The sequence below is a fragment of the Xyrauchen texanus genome, chromosome 45 (genome assembly GCF_025860055.1).
Source record: "Xyrauchen texanus isolate HMW12.3.18 chromosome 45, RBS_HiC_50CHRs, whole genome shotgun sequence".
Lineage (NCBI taxonomy): Eukaryota > Metazoa > Chordata > Actinopteri > Cypriniformes > Catostomidae > Xyrauchen > Xyrauchen texanus.
The window spans coordinates 11,180,557-11,200,600 of NC_068320.1; the positions used below are offsets into that span (position 1 = coordinate 11,180,557).

Genomic DNA, 20,044 nt, shown 5'->3' on the forward strand with positions numbered 1-20,044 from the left:
GGGCTTAATTCATTGTGTGTGTATAGGTGACATAATAATGCACTGAAACTTCAATGTCAGGGACATTATACTGTACTAAAAACTGATGGCCAAAATCATGCCGAGGACCAAAGATTATTTCCTGACTGTAACTCCATTCTTTAAAATGTTGGCTCCCAGATGAAGATGACTTCAATTGTTATATATGCCAATACATATGGCTGAAATTATGCACTGGCTGATCTTTCTTAAACACAGAGATGCCATTCCATGGAAGAGCACCAACAAAGGGATTTTTGTAGCAGATGTCAGATGGAGTTAACTGGGTACATTTGTAAATATTTATAATAAACAAGAAATACAAATTCTTTATACTCATGTTGTGTTCTGTAAATGAGAAGATTCTTTTCAATAGGCATTTCTTGAAATGATTATATTAAGTTGCTGCCTCTGTATGTTTGCGATTATAGTGGTGAGCCTGTTATGCAGTACAATACATGTTGCAGCTGTTTTTAAAAGTTTATTTCTTTGTAAAGCACTTTGAGCTACTACACATACTGAATGAAAAGCACTTAATTAATGAAGTTCATTATTTAGCTACAGCTGTATCTAGATCAGTGGTCGGCAGCATTAGACAGGACGGTAAGCATTGGTACGGAAACGAGAGAGTTGAACATTAAATGGTTTTTATTTTACTTTGTTGTTTATTCTCATTATCCTTCAGGCTTTGCATGGCTCCAGAGGGCATAGCATTATGTGTAACTTCTCTCCCGCTTGACAGCTCTGGCACATTTTAAGGAATCTCTCTGAATTCCTGCATCCTAACAGCAAGAACTTCAATGGAATGATGAGAAAGAGCTCTGCACTGAAATGAGACCCATATGACAAACAAATCTTGTGTTAAGATCACTTGTTCTGAGGAAATTGGCCAGATTTCTTAGGCATGGGAGCACATCTGGTCTTTTGTTTTTATATTTTTATTGTGTAATCAGTTTGCCGGTGATTTAAAGAGGGGGGACTCACTCTCTAGATCTCAATAGGTTTGGGCTTTGGTTTGCGGATGTGGCGAATATTTGCACCAGGTTCGGTGGGTTTGAAGGGGGCCAGGGCTCCATAGTGTTTGGGCACAGGCAAAGGATCATCAGCTGGTATGTAAGCGTTGGGTCGAAGCTCAGCTGTGGTGTAAACACCGTTTGGAAGCTGGCTCCACTCATCTTCATCTGCCAGCTAACAAACATAAACAAACAAACAGACACATCAGTATCACACAAGCATGACGTTAACAGATGCATCTGCATCACACAGACATGATGCTAATTGTACTGTGGCTAAATATTTATCTAATTTCAGTTTAAGTAGGACACAACTAACATTTGTAGATTCAACAAATGGAGTGACCTCTGCGAATAAGCCCCAAATTATCCCCAAATCCTCATTAACGTCTCAGCATTCAAGAACAAGCTGAAAACATCTGTTCCGAGAGCACAACCAAGCCACACTAAATGCAATTATGTAACCTTTTAAGCTCTGAAGTTGTTTTTATAGATTTCCTGTTTCAGTGGCAAGGCCAAAGTTAATATAACTTCGAAAAAACAACAAGGAGGGTCAAGTGCTTGGTATTATTTTTAAGAAAACTAAAGAAACTCTCAGCCTAAGATACTGCTGAAAAAAATAAAAATGTCCCCCTTATTTTTTTTTTATTTCAAAGTATATATTTTAGGGTGTGAAAAAGGTAGATCTGCTAGATTTTTTTCCCCCAATCAAGTCAGCTGTACCCAATTAAAATTGTGTTGACATGACAAAGCAATCAGTTTTAGCATTGCTAAAATTATTTATCCTAGTGTTCAAAAAACATCTCCAAACAAATAAAACATAATAATTGTAAATAAAAACAAATTATTCCTGCAAATACAACAATGACTTAAGGTATAAATAATGTAAGTAATAAATAAATTATTTAAAGCAAGTAAATAATGAGTAAAGAGATCTAATTTAGTTTAATTCTGTGTCATTTGATCCATCGAGTCTGTGTCATGTACTTTGTGCCATCCCCTAGTGGCCATATGTAATTAGAGTGAACGATCCTCTCTACCCATATTTGGATGACTTCCACCTCTGGTTGCAGTGATCTGAATCCTAATATGATAGGTTCAGCATTCCATGACGCTGGACAATGTCCATAATTTCCGATAAAGTCATCTAACCCAGAAAAGCTAACATGTTTTTAGCCAGATAGCACATTATGTGCTGTTATATGCCGTTATGTGCATTAAGCTTGTAAGTGAAAACACGGTATATAAGCAACACCTGTTTACATGTAACACGTATGTAAAATAATCAAAACAGAACATTTCTGATTTGTCTGCAAATTTCAAAAACACTTGTTCAGTTTTCAGTCATAATGCCTACATGCATTGTAATGGTGCATTCATATACAACGTGAAGCCAGCATTTCTCACTGTGCCATTACATACAAAGTCAATGCAAAGATGCGAATAGATGCAAATTTGTGCCGTTGTCAGAATTGAGATTGTCCGGATGTACTGACATAGTAGCAGAAGAAATCTGGAAAAATGGATGAAATAATTGTTGTAGCGGTGTGTGGGCACCCGGAATTGTATGACACAACATCATACATGTACAGAGACCAGTCAAAAAAGACATCGCTTGGAGGAAAGTGAACAAGGAAATTGGACTACCTGGTAAGTTCTGAAAATATGCACGTCTACTTGATTCCAGATATTGGTTGTACTTTACTATGAACCAAGTCATAGAAGCCCCTCCTCCTGTCCTTTTCCAGAAGAGATGGGGGAATACTCACGCGAACATGAGTTTAAACACAAATTTATAATCCAGCAGTCAAACTCAAATTTTCTTTGCGTTGTATGTGAATGCACTATAAAGCCGAGCTTCTAAGCTTTCAAACGATACCTACTTTGTGTTGGTCAAAAGTTTAGTTATTAATATTTTGCTAATAATTTTTTCTCATGGGCCCCAATCCGAGTTTAAAGGATTTAACAATATATATATAAAAAAAATCTTTGTCTGCCTTTTTCTTCTACACTAACTTCTATTATTCTCCAGCCACTTTGAGAATTAGGCAGTTCTGTACTGCAGATATGTACGGCAACAAATACTACCATAATGTATAAAAAAAAATGTGCCTTGTAAATTATGGCATTTTTTTTTTTGCTGCTGGGAAAAATATGCTTAATTGTCACGACAATAGCGTCACAATGCTAACAGTCTAATACTGTAGTTCAAAAATTACGTTAAATATAATTCAATTCTTTTGAAATAGTGAAATATGACCTGGACATGTAAGATTCACCTATAAATTAATATTTAAGGATCTGAATCCAGTCATCCAGGTCTACTGTAAGATTTGTGTCATTTGTGCCTTTAGTGTGTATAAAATTGTATTTAGTTTGTGATGTGTTTTTCTGATGGAATCTGACCCTGGCTTTTTTCTCTGCATCAGCCTGGCGTCTGTTCTGATCTCGGAGACATCGCAGCCACTCCTGCTCTATGGTGTCTGAGGGAGGAAGGCCTTGCTCTAAACGCTGATGGCACAGGTCCAGCTGTAGTTCCCTTTCTTTCATCTCATTCTGCAGGGTCATAGACTGCGCCTGCCGCATGGACAGTTCCGCTACCACTGCCATAATTTTACGAGTGCGTTCTCTGATCTGGGCCTGTAACTCGTTTACCTTAAACACACACACACACACACACACACACACACACACACACACACACACACACACACACACACACACACACACACACATTTTAAATGGACTACTACTGGCTACATGTCCGTCAATGTTTACAGGAACAGGACACATTAGTTGGAGGTTTAGTCAGCAAGAGAGCTTGTTATGGGTAATTAATGTGGGCAGCTGATGTTTTTTGGAGACTATGAGGACTGAAGGGCATCAAGGTCTAAGAAGTTGTGACAGGAAGTAAAAGTGAACAAAATAACTACTTTGTGTGTTTTGACTTACAAGAGAAGAGGGACATGTAAGAGATTGTGTGTGTGTGTGTGTGTGTGTGTGTACATGTATGATAGAGACATTTGTCTTGGCAAAAATAATCTAAACCATTTTGCCTTGATGTGTGCAAGAGTGAATGTACTGTCTGAGCTTACTTTCATGGCCAGATGCAGCGTGTCTTCTTTACCGTTCTCAGCTTTGGTTTGGATACGCTGCGAGAGGCGTGTAACCTGCTCATACACCAGTTCCATTTCCAAGAGCTGAGCCTCTTTATCTACCAGGTGCACCTCTAACTAAAAACACCAGACATGAGATAGCAAAATATGTCCTTGAATATCATTTTCAGGAGCAAAGAAATTGCTCCCTGTCATCCTTTTAAAAAGGGCAAAACGTAAAACTTATTCTCTGTACCTGTTCAATCTTGTTGATGAGCTCCTCAGGAGTCGGATCTTCTCCACTCAGCTTTCTTATTTTACCCTCTCTGTCCTGGACCAAAGTCTTTTCTAGCTCTATCACTTTGTCTTTACTCTCAGACAGCTATAGTACAGAAAAAGCCGACAAACTATAAGAACTGCAGGAAGTAAAATAATTAAAAACTGAACGAGGATCTGGTGTGCTTTAAATTGTGCCGATCTGGGCATTGCGGAAAATGTCATAAATACACCCAATTTTAGGCAGATTTTTAAATAACATTTTGAGCATTTAGCTCTCATTACACAAATACTCAGGCACAGAGTTTATACATTATTACAGATATATTTTCAGAGTCTTATTTTGTGGTTGAGGCCACCACAAAGAGTGCAAATGCTTGTCACTGTATGTGCATTGGATTGATTACAGTATTATTTAGTAGAACACTGACTGTGTGTGTTTGTGTCCCTCTGATGATCATTAAGTTGGATAGATGGCGTCAGACAGACAGAAGATGTGTTACTGTAATCTTCAGTCACTAAAGACTGCACTGCATGGCTTCCCAGCTATGTCACAACAGAGAAATTATCTGCCGTCAACATGGTGATTAGTGGTTCTTGTTTTGTTATATATGAAAGTTTGATTTTAGTTTTAGTTGACTTAAACTCAAGAGGACGGTTCTTGTAAATGGGCTAAATTATGTATGCAAATGCCAAAAATATAGGGTGTAAAATTATTTTAAGGACAATAGAAGTCAACTTGGATTCTTCTTTGATGTTGGCTTGACGAAGCCTTGTGTGAAGTTTAAAATAATTTGAAAGGTTTGTAGTTCAAAGGTTTTACAGGCCCAATGGTCAGAAAGAATGATATATATAATGATAGATTGATAGACAGACAGACAGAGAGTCAGTCAGTCTTGGACTGTTTGAACATTCTGTCAATGTAGGTCTATGAGATATTTTCAGATTTGATCATCTGGTGTGTGAAAACCGTAATCCCAATCAGTTAGAAAAGACATCCCACATCTAGTCTTTGCCAAGTTTTGTGGAGGTGCTTGAAAGCTTTTGGTAGTAGTTACAACTGAAAATTTAGATCTTGGTTTAGGGATTTTGGGAAAACCCCTTCCGTAATATGACACAGAAATTCAAACCACTGCCCCCAGTGGCCAAATATGGAAGTGCTGTTAAATGTGTGAGCATGTGTGAGCTCCATTTTCCGGGAGAAATGAAATCAGTAGTGTCTCAGGAAAAGGTGAACACATTTGAATTGATGCATAGATGTATGACAGGAGATGGCACTTGTCACTTTTTTTTCTTCTTCTTCTTTTCTTTGGAATAATGTGCAGAGATGAACTGTTCACAATGAGACCAGGAATTAGTAATAAGTAAATAGGGGAACTTTTGCTTTCATGTTTACTTGAAACAGAAGAGAAAAACTGATCAAGAGTCTGATCTAACCATAAAAGCAAAGACCCTTATGCAAGCCTCTCAGAAAAAAGTAAATGCTGAAACATCGAGCTAAATGTCCATGTGGATTCTGAGCATTTGAACTGATGGGAGAGACCTGCAAAAGGAGCAATACATGAGCCAATACACCAACATGAACCTACATTACAAACACAATGTCATGATAAGCCAAGAGCTGGAGGAAAATGGTAATCCTCTCGTTTTTGCAAGCTGATGAACGAAAGCCTTCTTAAATGTGATAGTAATAGAAGGAGCGATGGCGATGACTATGTTTGGGATCTGAACCTTAATCCTTTGTTTCTGTTAGATGAGTTTAATGACATTCCACGAAGGGTACGTAGATTCTGTTGGCTTGTTCAGGGTTTACGCAAGGGTTGATACAGGACATCTTGAGACATCCAATACAAATTTAGAACAAGAGGGCATCACATGTCCATGCCTACACACAATATTTCTGCAGATGACAGACAAAGGAAAAAACATTTCCTACATCCACTGATGCCATCAGCAGCAGCAGCAGCTAATAGTAGTGACTTGAACCAGTGACATGATCATATATTAAAGTGTTTATTTTAGCTGTTCTAATGGATGTATAAACTGACTCACTTTTATCTCTCAGAGTACATCTGTGGGTCCTGTTAGTTTGCTACCTTATTATATAGAAAGTGTTCTGTTTACTTAGTGATTATAAAGGCATTGGTGAAATTTTTTAAATGATGCATCTGTTACAGATTGTCTCCTTGGCTGCTTCTCCCAATCTGATGGAAAAGTTGGCAAACCCACTGAGATTAAGGTTGCACATTTGTTGCAAAATGTTCAATGTTTCTGGCTTGGCCCTTGATTCTGATTGGTCAATCACGGCATTCAGTGGAAAAAAAATTTTGTACAGTGACCTCTTTTTATTTGACCGTTGTTCGAGCCAATGGATTTTTAACATAGCTATGCTACAGTTTGTTAAATTTCAACTCTCCATTTTTTATTAAGTAGCCATGTATTAAGCAGGATAAGTAAAAATTGGTGGTTTGAGTAGTGCTATAGTGTATGAAGTTACCTTTATCTGTAGTAGAATGCTCTCTTCCTGAAGGGCCAGTTTGCAGGGCAGCAGTTTCCTGTGCAGGTTGATCTGTCTTTCCTGCTCTTTCTGGTGAATCATCAGGCTGTTGATGTCATCCTCCATGTTCTGCATCATCATGTTGCCATGTCGTAACAGACCCTCCAATGTATTTAGCTTATTGTAAAAAATACACAACTCCTGCTCTCTTTCCAGAAGCTGCACACCCCTGCCACACACACACACACACACACACACACACACACACACACACACACACACACACACACACACACACACAAAACAGTTGCAAATGTGTCTTGTTAATTGTTTTTCTATGTAAACATGCACAAGGTAGGTCTCACGAGAACTTTGTTTAGAGCAAAAAACAAACAAGTTCTCGCATGAATACGATTTTTACCAATAAATAAATAAATAAATAACCAAATTCAAAACAATTGTAATACAATGAATGAACTTTTATGATACTTTTGGGTACTTTTTATACTTTTTAAGCTTTAAAGTACATCACAATCAACTGTCATAGTATTGAGAAAATGGACTCGGATATTCATTAAAATTCCTCATTGGGTTTGGAATTTGGTGAGTAAATTATGACTAAATAGTTTTTTTTTAATCCATGTCAAGATGCCTGTATTGTATTACATTTCACTGGGCTGTCTATTTCTATTTTTATTTTATTTTCTAATGCAGGAATGCTTCCTGTGTTCCCTATTGGTACAGATGCAACATTATCTGAATTGGAATTCTCCTGGAAGTTCTGTGTTCCCTTCCTTCTCTCTCACCTTTCATTGCGTCCCTGAACAGCGGCCTCGTAGCTCTTGCGCAAATGCAACAAGTTTTGCTCCTGCATGTTGATTGTGTGCGTGAGCTTGCCGATATTCAGCTTCTGCTCCTCTCGTTTCTGATGCATTTCCTGCAAAACCTGGAACACCTTTGAGATGTCATTCTTCAATCGATCTCTGAGCTTGTAGCTGTAAGAGTGTTGCAGACGAGACTTCTGCAGCAGCCTGGAGTGCAACCAAAAAATTAAAGAATTTTGAGACAACTGCTGCACATGATCTTTTTTTTTTCTCCCCAATTTGACATGCCCAATTCCCACTACTTACTAGGTCCTTGTGGTGGCGCATTTACTCACCTCAATCAGGGTGGCGGAGGACAAGTCTCAATTGCCTCCACTTCTGAATAGTCAATCTGTGCATCTTATCAAGTGGCTCACTGTGCTTGACACAGTGGAGACTCTCAGCATGTGGAGACTCATGCTACTCTCCGCGATCCACGCACAACTTACCACATGCCCCATTGAGAGCGAGAACCACTAATCATGACCACGAAGAGGTTACCCCATGTGACTCTACCCTCCCTAGCGACCTGGCTGGAGTCACTCAGCACACCCTGGATTCGAACTTGCGACTCCAGGGGGGTAGTCAGTGTCAATAATTGCTGAGCTACCCAGGCCCGCTACAAATGTTCTTGATGCGATCTCAGTGTTATTACCATCTAAAAAAATATTCTGATAGCCAACAAATTTCATGGTAAACAAAGGAAAGGAAATACTATAAGAGCAACTGCATAAGGAGTATATTCTTAGAGATTAATATACTTGTCTTTGTTGATAGCAGTTGATTGCAGCAGCTTAAGATCTTCCTGCAGTTTAGTCAGCATCTCTTTTGCCTCAGCCAGGTTCTGGTTTGAGATGTGGTTATGGGTCATGTACTTGTTCCGCTCGCCTTTGGTAACTTCATACAGCTTAGCCAACACACTCAGCCTGGTAATGGAAAGGAGGAAACTGAGCAAATAACTAGAATAACAGCATATAACCAAGGGAATTTGAATCAGTTAAAAGAGTGGCTTATTTTTGGTCAAATAAATGTATTTAAAAAAAAGAACATAGTAAATGGAAATAAGAGACTATTTTGAGTTTCAAGCCCAACTTTTGCACAAAAAAAGGAGCTTGTTTGTTTTTTATTACTACTATTCACCAGCAAGTACCTTAACTGAGTCTCTTGATGCTGTTTCTTGTGTTCCTGAATAACCAGTCCTTTCCCCTGTAGATCATGCTTGGCACGCTTATATTTTAGCTGTAACAAGATTCATATACATCAGTCAATCTCATTAAAGGAACAGTTCACACAAAAATGAAAATTCTGTCATCATGTATACACCCTCATGTTGTTCCAAAACCAAACGATGAACAGACCGGAATTTAAGGTGTCATTTACAAAAAATCTTCCCCTCCACCTTAGACCTCAAATCTCATTTGCACACGCATATATTGAAACCTGCTGCCTCAAGACACATTGTGCCAGGTTTGATATCAATGGTGGAAAATGGCATTGTTCTCGCATGTCTCGACCGATCGCAACACACCATGTTTGAATATGCACAAGACTGCACAGAAGACTTATGGCTGCAGAAGTCTTATTGACTACTTTTAGGGTGCTTTTTTTGTCCTTTTGAAATGTGACAAACCCTGGTCCCTGTATGCTTTCATTGTTTGGAAAAGATCAGCATAGTAATTCTCCTTTTGTGTTACACACAAGAAAGTCATATGGGTTTGGATTAACAGTCATTGGATGGTCATTGGAAGTCATATGGATTTGGAGGTAAATAACTGGCTTAACCTGTGCTTTGAGCACCTCGTGGCTCTTCTGCTCTCTTTCGTCTGCTTTGATGAGAATGAGACGATGAAGGTGATGAAGCTCGTCCCTACGGTGATGCGACTCCCTAATCAGAGCCTGTTCCTGCTCCAAATACTCTTCAGCCAGCTGGACCTTCAGCCCTGCCATAGACTGCTATTCTTTCACACAAACACACACACATGCATGAAAACACAATTTTTTTTTTTTTTATTACATTTTTTTGCTGCATCTTGCAACACCATTAAAACATTAAATTAGCTGAAAGCCATTCGTTGTAATATTTCTACCTTGCTAATCAAACTGTGTTTTAGGTTCTCCACTTCTTTTTCCAGATCCATTCTTCTCTGCAATAGGCAGTCACCTTCAGGGACTAAATCCCTCTATGCAAATAAAACAAACAAAATATAACTAATAAAGAGATCTCAGGCATTTACCAATGTTTGTGAAATTGGTGAAGTGAAGAAACAAGGCACCAATAATTCAGAGCTTTTATAGAGATATACACTACCAGTCAAATGTTTTCACACACTTGACTGATTTTGCATTTTGCGTGATCTTAAAAACATTTTATTCTAAATGCTTTTGCTTAAAGGCTTTACATGTCTTGTAGACAAATCTAAATAGTACATTTGAATGAACTTAGTCAATAGTGAATAAAAAGCAGCCAACAGGTGCCTAGCATACATACAGTTGAAGTCTTAGCCAAATACATTTAAACTCAGTTTTTCACAATTCTTGACATTTAATTGTAGAAAAAATTCCCTGTCTTAGGTCAGTTAGGATCACAACTTTATTTTAAGAATGTAAAATATCAGAATAATAGTAGAGAGAATTATTTATTTCAGCTTTTCTTTCTTTCTTTCATCACATTCCCAGTGGGTCTGAAGTTTACTTTAAGTATTTGGTAGCATTGCCTTTAAATTCTTAGGTCAAACATTTTGGGTAGCCTTTCACAAGCTTCTCACAATAAGTCCTTTCTCACACATGCTTTTTCAGTTCTGCCCACACATTTTCAGATTGAGGACAGGGCTTTGAGATGGCCACTCCAATACCTTGACTTTGTTGTCTTTAAGCCATTTTGCCACAACTTTGGAGGTATGCTTGGGGTCATTGTCCACATGGAAGACCCATTTATGACTGAGCTAAACCTTGCTGATGTCTTGAGATGTTGCTTCAATATATCCACATAATTTTCCATATGATGCCATCTATTTTGTGAAATGCACCAATCCCTCCATGCTTCCACAACCATGCTTCACGGTTGGGATGGTGTTCTTCAGCTTGCAAGCCTCACCCTTTTTCCTCCAAACATAATGATGGACATTATGGCCAAACAGTTACATTTTTGTTTCATTAGACCATAGGGCATTTCTCCAAAAAATAAGATTTTTGTCCCCATGAGCACTTTTTGTGGTTTTGGAGCAGTGGCTTCTTCCTTGCTGAGCAGCATTTCAGGTTATGTCGATATAGGACTCGTTTTACTGTGGATATAGGTACTTGTGTACCCATTTCCTCCAACATCTTCACAAGGTCCTTTGCTGTTGTTCTGGGATTGATTTGCACTTATTGCACCAAACTATGTTCATCTCTAGGAGACAGAATGCATCTCATTCCTGAGCGGTATGATGGCTGCATGGTTCCATGGAGTTTATACTTGCATACTATTGTTTGTACAGATGAACATGGTACCTTCATACATTTGGAAATTGCTCCCAAGGATGAACCAGATGTGTGGAATTCCAAAAAAAAATTCTGAGGTCTTGGCTGATTTGTTTTGATTTTCCCATGATGTCAGGCAAAGAGGCACTCAGTTTGAAGGTAGGCCTTAAAATACATCCACAGGTAAACCTCCAATTCAGTACGCCTCATATCAAAAGCTAATTGGCTAATTGTCTAAAGGCTTGACATAATTTTTGGGAATTTTCCAAGCTGATTAAAGACACAGTTAACTTAGTGTATGTACACTTCTGACCCACTGGAACTGTGATATAGTCAATTAAAAGTGAAACAATTTTACTCATGTCATGCACAAAATAGATGTCCTAAGCAACTTGCCAAAGCTATAGTTTGCTAATATGAAATCTGTGGAGTAGTTAAAAAATGTGTTTTAATAACTTTAACATAAGTGTATGTAAACTTCTGAATCAACAGTATGAAGTCCAATACATTTTGTGTCAATACTGTGTAAAAAAACAAAAAACACCTCATGAAGTTAGTTGACTGAATGGCCAGAGTGCGCAGAGCTCTAATCTGAGAAAAAGGTGGCTACTTTAAAGAAGCACAAACTAAACTAAAATCTCTGAAAGCTAGGAACACAAATTTCCTGTATTTTAAAATAGCCATGATTCATCAGCATTTCCGTACATAGCATGAGAGAGACATTATTTCCACAGCAATTCTAAAATGTAGGATTTCATGAAAAAATTACATCTGTAGTAATTCCCCACTAAACATCATTTTAAGGAGATGTGGCTTATGATGTTATCGGGAAACCACGATTTTTCTTATTATCATCTTTATCTTTTTTGAATAATAAATTAACTGAAAGAAAATATTAGGAGGACGTAGATAGACATAAGAAACTCATGTATATGTGAGGAGTGTTGTGAGTAACCTGAGCCTGGGCTCTGTCATGCAGCTGTTGAGTGTGAGCGAGAGCGTCTCTGGCCTGATTCAGCTGTAGCTCATTCCACTTTAGGGATCGCATAAGTTTGTCTTTCACCCTGGTATCCCGTCCCAGTTTATCATACAGAGACTTGCACTCAGACACAATCTGCTCCAGGTTAATGTCCAACAGACCCCTGTAGTCCAAAGCCATCAATACAGGAGATTAAAAAAAAACTTTCATAAAATTTTTTCAGATATGCAAGCGCAACTTCGTTCTAGCAGGAAGACTAGCAGCTGAACATCATCACACCATTAGTTAGGTAACACCTAGCCAATCACATGTAAGTCATCGCTTTATAAGTCTGCTCACAATCTATCAAATTGCTGTTTCAGTGTGCTAACATGTCAACCTCCACCACCCCACCACCACCAGTTGAGTCCAGTCCTGCAAGGGAGTAGGCTCCTCACCCCTGCCTCCTATCTCCGGCAGGATCTGATGGTTCACAGTACAACGTCTTTGGACTGCCAGAGAGACATTACATTCCTGTTTTATATTCATCAAATAAGTGTAATAGAAAACTTTACTCAAATCTGCGAGACTTCCTGATAGAACTTATATTCTGTATCAAGTCAAGTCATTTTTATTTGTATAGCGCCTTTCACAACACATAATTTCAAAGCAGCTTTACAGAAGATCAGGCATTAATAGAAGATACAACTGTAATATCTATAATGTCTTAGAGTCATCGTTGTGTAGTTTGATAAAATACGATTATTATTTAATAAGTAATTAAATAATAAATGTATTTATAACCCCAGTGAGCAAGACAAAGGTGACTGTGGCAAGGAACACAAAACTCCATAAGATGTTGGCTAATGGAGATAAATAACCTTGGGAGAAACCAGACTCACTGTGGGGGCCAGTTCCCCTCTGGCAATCACCCATCTCTGTGATAATAACCTTTGGTCCATAAGGATGGCCTCTTTTTCCTTTGTCATTTGCAGCTCTTTGAGAAGTCTATCGTGCTCTGTCTGTGCAGCCACCAGCTGAGACCTGTGGCTTTCTATTTCTCTGGCCACCTCCATTTTGGCATCCATGACCTCTTTGGACTTTGCCTCCATCCTTTGCAGGTCCTTCATGTGTTCCATACGTTGTGTCTCTAATACTGCCACCTGCTTCTCTTGCTCCCTACAGTATAACACATATGAACATGCATTGTCTTTCAAATATTGCCAGTCATTTGTGTAACTTCACTGCAACAGTGACCTCCTGTCACCCCAGTTACATACGTTTTCCTGTGGGTGACCCTGTCGATCTCCTTTCCTAGTTGAACAGGTATAAGGAGCATCTGAGCCAGCTCAGCCTGGTTAAAGACATAGTTTAACATGTGAAATCCATGTACTATAGTTCACAAGACAGATGCAAAGTGTTTGATAGGTCTCATATACCTCATTGTTCTCAACAAGGTATTTTAGCTCATCCAGTTCACATTGTTCTTTCTCCATATGTTTCTGTTGAGGCTCCATGCTCTCAGATAAAGTCCTCACCTCCTGCCTGAGCTGGACCACCTCTTTCCTTAACTCCTCACAGCTCTCGTTCAGGGCCATGTACCTCCCTTCCAGCTCCTGAGGGTTAATACACATACATGCATTCATATAAACACGGGAAAAGGAAAAACACAACCATATACACATATACAAAATGCTTGTAAACCAAAATATACATAAAACACAAATATACAGAGACCATACAGTAGATAATAAGCAAAAACAAAAATGGCTCTACATATATATATACTCAATGAGCCCTTTATTAGGAATTGAGAAGGATGGGCTACAACAGCAGAAGACCAGGTTTGGCACTTTATTAGGGCCATAGTGTTAGGACCATACCGTTACTGACCATAAAGTGAGTGTATATTACACCACACAATACTACAATTCAAGATATTGCGTGATTTAACATGGCCATTAAGGGAAAAATGTAAACTAACCCAGAGTCTGAAGGGAAAATGGCAGGGATGGTAAGAATCTAAATTATCATAGCATTTCAGTAACATCAGCTGTCCACCAGCAATCATTTCTCTTGACAAATAGAAAGTAAGCACAGACAATAGTGTCAACAAACAATATACACTATAGACTTTGTGTTTTATATTATTTTATTTATTTACTTTTTATCCCCTTTTCTCCCAATTTGGAATGCCCGATTCCCACTACTTAGTAGGTCCTTACAGTGGCGTGGTTACTCAACTAAATTCGGGAGATGGAGGACAAGTCTCAGATACCTCCACTTCTGAGACGGTCAATCCGTGCATCTTATCACGTGGCTCATCATACATGACACTGCGGAGACTCACAGCATGTGGAGGCTTGTGCTATTCTCCGCGATCCATGCGCCCCATTGAGAGCGAGAACCACTAATCATGACCACGAGGAGGTTACCCTATGCGACTCTACCCTCCCTAGCTACCGGGCCAATTTGGTTGCTTAGGAGACCTGGCTGGAGTCACTCAGCACAGCCTGGATTCGAACTCGCGACACCAGGGTTGGTAGTCAGATTTTGTGTTTTACTTACTGTCAGGGGTTTATATTATGTCTATGATTTTTAGGTTATTTATTATAAGATTTATTTATTATGAGATTGCCCACAACATTAAATAGTTTTAAACAGAAAATAGAAAGTAAAAGGTTACAGCATGATTTTGTACACACTTTTTTGGATTTCAGATGAAAGGATTTTTACATTTGACTAATGTAGCTTTTCAATGGTTTGTATTGATGTTTTGATATAAGTCTGTCTAGTGAAACAACATGAATTGTTTGGAAAAAACAGTGATGTGTAAATCCGGAAGCTTCGCTGCTCCAGCAATACTCACGGCCGGTTTAGGCTGCTCCTGATACTCTTTCTCAAGACAAAGCTTTTCCTCTTTGAGACTGAAAAGGAGAAATACAATTCTGTGAAGGAAATCTGTTCAGAAACAGGATCAGAATGTGAAGCAATTCATACAAAAAGGAACTCAAATATGCATGACTTAAGTGTGGCATGTTGAGAATTAAATAATCAAAGTGTATGGAAATATTACAATATTTCAAACTATGTTACCACATAGGCCACATCCACACTAACCTGTGCAAGTTTGAAAACTCTGTTTTTCAGATTCATAACGTCATCATTTTTTCCAAAATATGTGGAAAACCACATGTGTAGTTCATTACTTTAACCTTGGACATGTTCTACTATCAGTCGACAACCAGAAAGTGTCAATACTTAGACAATACTTTTGTCTTAATTTTGAACATTATAATTAAAAACAAAACTTTTTGTGAAATGTTTTGATTGAAAAGTGTGCTTCTGCAATCTTTCTTTAAAATGAATGCCACATGGATTGTTATTTGTGTCACTGAATGCACTGACATTCATCCTTTTTAAGTGATTTGAGTGTCCAAACACTTTTTGAGGATACTGTATATAAAGCCTGGTGCTTTATTGGGAGTCTGCAGTAAGCATGCTTGCCTAACCAAATGGCATTTAAAAAAAGGTCAACAACTGCATTCTGGTAGCAGCGTGGGCCGTAACTAAGCATGCAATGCTCATTTCCATGCTGCATTTTGAAGGTGAGAAAGGCCTTTCAGAGATAAGGATGCAAGTGTTAAGAGGGACAGAGATAGAGTTGCCAGAATTCAGTACCTTTTGTTTTGTAAGGGGACTAAACACACCATGCAAAGAGCAAGCAACAATAACATATACTGTAGTAAGAAACATCTACATCCAGAAGTATTTCCTGTTAACTAGCCATAGGTCAAAAACATCTTCTTTCTGCATGTTTTCAAATAAAGCCTAAGCAGAGTCACACCTCCTTTAAACTTCTTACCTTTTAGTGTGGTCTTAAAAATGTAATTTAATGGCCTGCAGAGAACCAACTTACCACTCAAGCTGGAACTGCATGTTGTAATCTCTCTCTTCAGCCTCCTTTAGCTGGTTGTAGGTGTGCAGAAGATTCTGTTTCATGCAGCTAACCTCTGTGTCTGGTACCTCAGGAAACAACTCTGCCTTCTCTAGCTCCTGTCTCTGCTGCTCCAGCTTACTGCGGAAGGCTTTCGCCTCCTGCAGCAGATGCATTTCTGACTCCTGAGAACTGTCACATACACAATGCCTTTATAATACTTGCTGATCTTGGATTAGGTTACTAGAAACAAATGTAATGAGGGCTAGATTTCACATTTTCTAATAAAAATGTGAGTGATTGCCATGGTATTGCAATGCATTTTGTCAGTGTGTGTGTGTGTGTGTGTATGTGTGTGTGTGTGTTTTTAAGCAAGTAAACAGACCTGTCAATGCTACAGTTCTGTCATGTTTGTAAAAATTTACATTGCTAGCACCGGGTATTAGAGAGTACATTCTGTGAGTTCACGTTGAATGGTGATACGTAGGAAATCTTATGCAAGTCTAATTTGTTCTTTGTAATGACATGTTGGCAATATGATGCATCACTTGTAACACAGCAAGGTTGATCTCACCTTTTTAGAGTTTGATGCAAGAGGCTGAAACTGGCCCTAAGATGAGCCACTTTCGCTCCACTGATCTTGCCAACAGAGAAAAGCTGAGGACAAAGATAAAAAGAATCATCAAAGATGCATTTGGAAGCAAAAAGGTTCATGGATTTGACTCATTTCAGGTGTATCTTAGAGCGGATCCACATGTGTGTGGCATATGTTAGCTTGTATTTGAACTCCAGCATGGAAAGCTAAGATCTAAGCGTTAAGTGTTTGTTTGTCTGACAATTGAAGAACAGTTTTCTGATAAGCATCTCTGATTATCACAACCAACAAAGGGGAAGCACGTGTTCTCTTTTTTTATAGGGGAGACTAACAAACTAAACAGAAATCTTCCAGATTCAAGGATTTTATACTTGCTGTGTAGGGTTGTGATCCATCTCATGTTGCAATTTAGGAACTTCCTCTTCCTGTCATTCCAATACCAATTCAATAACCAGTAGGGTTCCAACTCACAAACTGAACTGGAGTCAATTCTGAATTTCAGAATATTGGCCAAATAGGTAATAGGGAAAGAAGTACTGATCATCACCATTTAATATGGTCACTGTTTTAAAGTCCTAGGATGTGTCTTTCAAAACCTTTTTTTTTTTTAAATAATAATGTTAAAAGAATGTTCCAGGCACAAAATAAGGTAAGCTCAATTGACAGCATTTGTGACATAATGTGGATTACAAAAAAAAAAAATAAAAACACAAAATAAATGTATGTAATTTATTAAAAAAAGAAAGATGCAAAAGTTGTTACAGTAAGGCATTTACAATGGAAGTGAATGTGGCTGGTACATAAACTTTAAAATACACACTGTATAGCCACAAGACATAAACAAATGTTCAAATTATTTTAATTAGATCTAATGACTTAATAATATTAACAGTGTAAAGTTATATTACATAACATTATATTGTAAACTAGTTGCCATGATATTGCATTTTTTAATATAAATATTTTTTTAAATAAACGAGGTACTAGTTTAAATAATTGTCTGTGGAAATCAACATTGTGCTACAAATGCTGTCTTGTAATAGCTTAAGTTGTACTAAACCCAGAACATTCCTTTAAAGGAGTTCACCCAAAATGTTAAATTCTCTCATCATTTAATCACCCTCATGCCATCCCAGATGTGGGACTTTCTCTCTTCTGCTGAACACAAAGATTTTTTAGAAGAATATCTCAGCGCTGTATGTCCATACAATGCAAATGAATGGTGGTCAGATCTTTGAAGGTCCAAAAAGCACATAAAGGTAGCATAAAAGTAACACACACAACTCTAGTGGTTAAAGTACTTTTTAACTCAAAATTCTTCTCCCTGCCCAGTAGGTGGCGATATGCACAAAGAATGTGAATCGCCAAAATCAAAAGAAGAATGTGAAAGTGAAAGGGGAGAAAAAAGTTCTCCTGTTTCTCACCCACACCTATCATATCACTTCTGAAAATATATATTTAACATCTGGTTATATGGATTACTTTTATGCTGCGTTTATATGCTTTTTGGACTTTCAAAGTTCTGGCCACCATTCACTTGCATTGTATGGACCAACAGAGCTGAGATATTCTTCTAAAAATCTTCGTTTGTGTTCAGCAGAAGAATGTCATACACATTTGGTATGGCACGAAGGTAAGTGATAAGAGAATTATAATTTTTTTAACTATACCTATAATTCGCTTCAAATGAAAAATGTAGCTCTTACTCTAAAGTATGTCTCATTATGATAGACTATGATTAATCAGTATGTGGTGAATTTAAAATAATATAGAATATCAAGACAATTGGATTTATTGAAATAGAGCAGAAACATTTTCACATTAATTGATTATTTTTTTTTATATACATTTCCAGAAACAAATGGCACTGTATCCTGAGAATGACTTTATGAGTTATTCTAACAATTATATTTGCTGGAAGGCTATCGTTAACATAAGAGTGGTATCCAGAGAAATAGTTTGATATCTATCTTGTGTGTTATCAGTTTAAAATTTAAAAGCATTGTATTTGGAGACTTCTTGCACTGAACCAAAGGCAGAAATCTACAGTTGGATATGAGGCACACATGTGGAAGATCAGCTTTGAAGTGAGACAATGGACCACAACAGACCACATTGTAGACATCTGGAGTAGAGGGAAATAAAAGAATCATGGAGTATATTCAAAATGTACATTATTACCTCACAGCACCAGCTTAATGTACATAAAGCTATATATTAGGAAAACAAAAGAAGAAACTGTGAAGCTACAGTGCATTCAGAAAGTATTCAGACCCCTATGTTGCAGCCACATGCTAAAATGCTTCAAATTATTCTTTTTTTTCTTTACATCAATCTAAACGTCATACCCCATAATGACAAAGCAAAAAACAAAATTTTGATAACTTTGCAAATGTATTAAAAAGAAAAACCTCAAGTATACAGGGGCCAGATTCATGAAACGTTCTTTAGAAGGAATTTCTTCTTAACTATCATTTTCTTCTTAATTTGTAACTTAAGAAAAAAAGTTACGAATATTTTGTATTCCCGAATAAACTTAAGGATGTTCTTATCTTTTTTATTAAGCTTGTTCTTAAGAAAAAAACTTAAGCATTCAAATTCTCAAAAACAAATAGTCTTAAATATCGTCATAAATAACATCTTAAAGTTAGGATAACCTCACAGTTGTCTTCAATTCTAAAAGCTAAGATGTTTCATGATTTTAAGGGGTTTTCATGTTCAGTCTGATAAAAAAAAAATATTTTAGACCAAAACGTTTTTTTGACAGATTTGTGTTTAATTATATTTTTATTTTCAGCATGTAAACCATGTAAATGTTATCACCAAATTCAAACAATAAATGTTGTTTTGAAGCTTCTTAATCAAGCTAATTCAAATGGATGCACTACATACTAGCTCTCTCTCTCTCTCTCTCTCTCTCTCTCTGTGATCTTTAGAGTTCATAGAAACAATAATTATAACATTAGAAAGTCGAGACTTTCTTTTTCACACACCATCAACTTCCCTATCGGAGTTGTGCACACTGGAGACAGCCTCCGCCACCCTTTCCGATGAGATATTATTATCATCAAGCTTCCCAAGTAGAACTTTTTCCTCAATTTCCTCAAGAACCTCTTGTCTGATATTTTTGTTTCTTTTCTTTTCCTCTATGTCAATTTAAAAGTTATCAAATGGTTAGCAGCAACTAAATTCTCCTTTTATCCTATGTTTATCCTCACAATTTACCAGTGTTGAAGGATTGAATTTGTTGTAAGCTATTAGACAAGGCAAGCCCATGAGCAGGTTGACCAGACAATGTCAAAGCCTGTCTTTTTATTCTTAAGAAAAAATAAT

The 20,044-nt window shown here is 37.6% G+C and overlaps 1 protein-coding gene across 2 annotated transcripts in view; it reads right to left on the reverse strand.

Annotated features, from left to right (window-relative positions):
• Positions 1–4: 4 nt before the first annotated feature.
• Positions 5–20,044, reverse strand: part of ccdc146 (coiled-coil domain containing 146) — a 28,520-nt gene continuing 8,480 nt past the window's right edge. The window contains exons 3-20 of one of the 2 annotated variants that reach the window (XM_052118277.1): positions 16,691–16,773; positions 16,099–16,308; positions 15,049–15,106; positions 13,619–13,795; positions 13,460–13,533; positions 13,131–13,358; positions 12,177–12,363; positions 9,850–9,942; positions 9,545–9,715; positions 8,913–9,001; positions 8,524–8,688; positions 7,706–7,930; positions 6,900–7,128; positions 4,383–4,508; positions 4,127–4,264; positions 3,438–3,686; positions 1,003–1,206; positions 5–839 (exon numbers count right to left, since the gene is read on the reverse strand). In XM_052118277.1, coding sequence (XP_051974237.1) covers positions 1,006–1,206; positions 3,438–3,686; positions 4,127–4,264; positions 4,383–4,508; positions 6,900–7,128; positions 7,706–7,930; positions 8,524–8,688; positions 8,913–9,001; positions 9,545–9,715; positions 9,850–9,942; positions 12,177–12,363; positions 13,131–13,358; positions 13,460–13,533; positions 13,619–13,795; positions 15,049–15,106; positions 16,099–16,308; positions 16,691–16,773 — 2,703 coding nt within the window. In that variant the 3' untranslated portion in view covers positions 5–839; positions 1,003–1,005. Of the gene's footprint in view, positions 845–1,002; positions 1,207–3,437; positions 3,687–4,126; positions 4,265–4,382; positions 4,509–6,899; positions 7,129–7,705; positions 7,931–8,523; positions 8,689–8,912; positions 9,002–9,544; positions 9,716–9,849; positions 9,943–12,176; positions 12,364–13,130; positions 13,359–13,459; positions 13,534–13,618; positions 13,796–15,048; positions 15,107–16,098; positions 16,309–16,690; positions 16,774–20,044 lie in introns of both variants that reach the window. The other variant, XM_052118276.1, reaches the window with a different exon arrangement.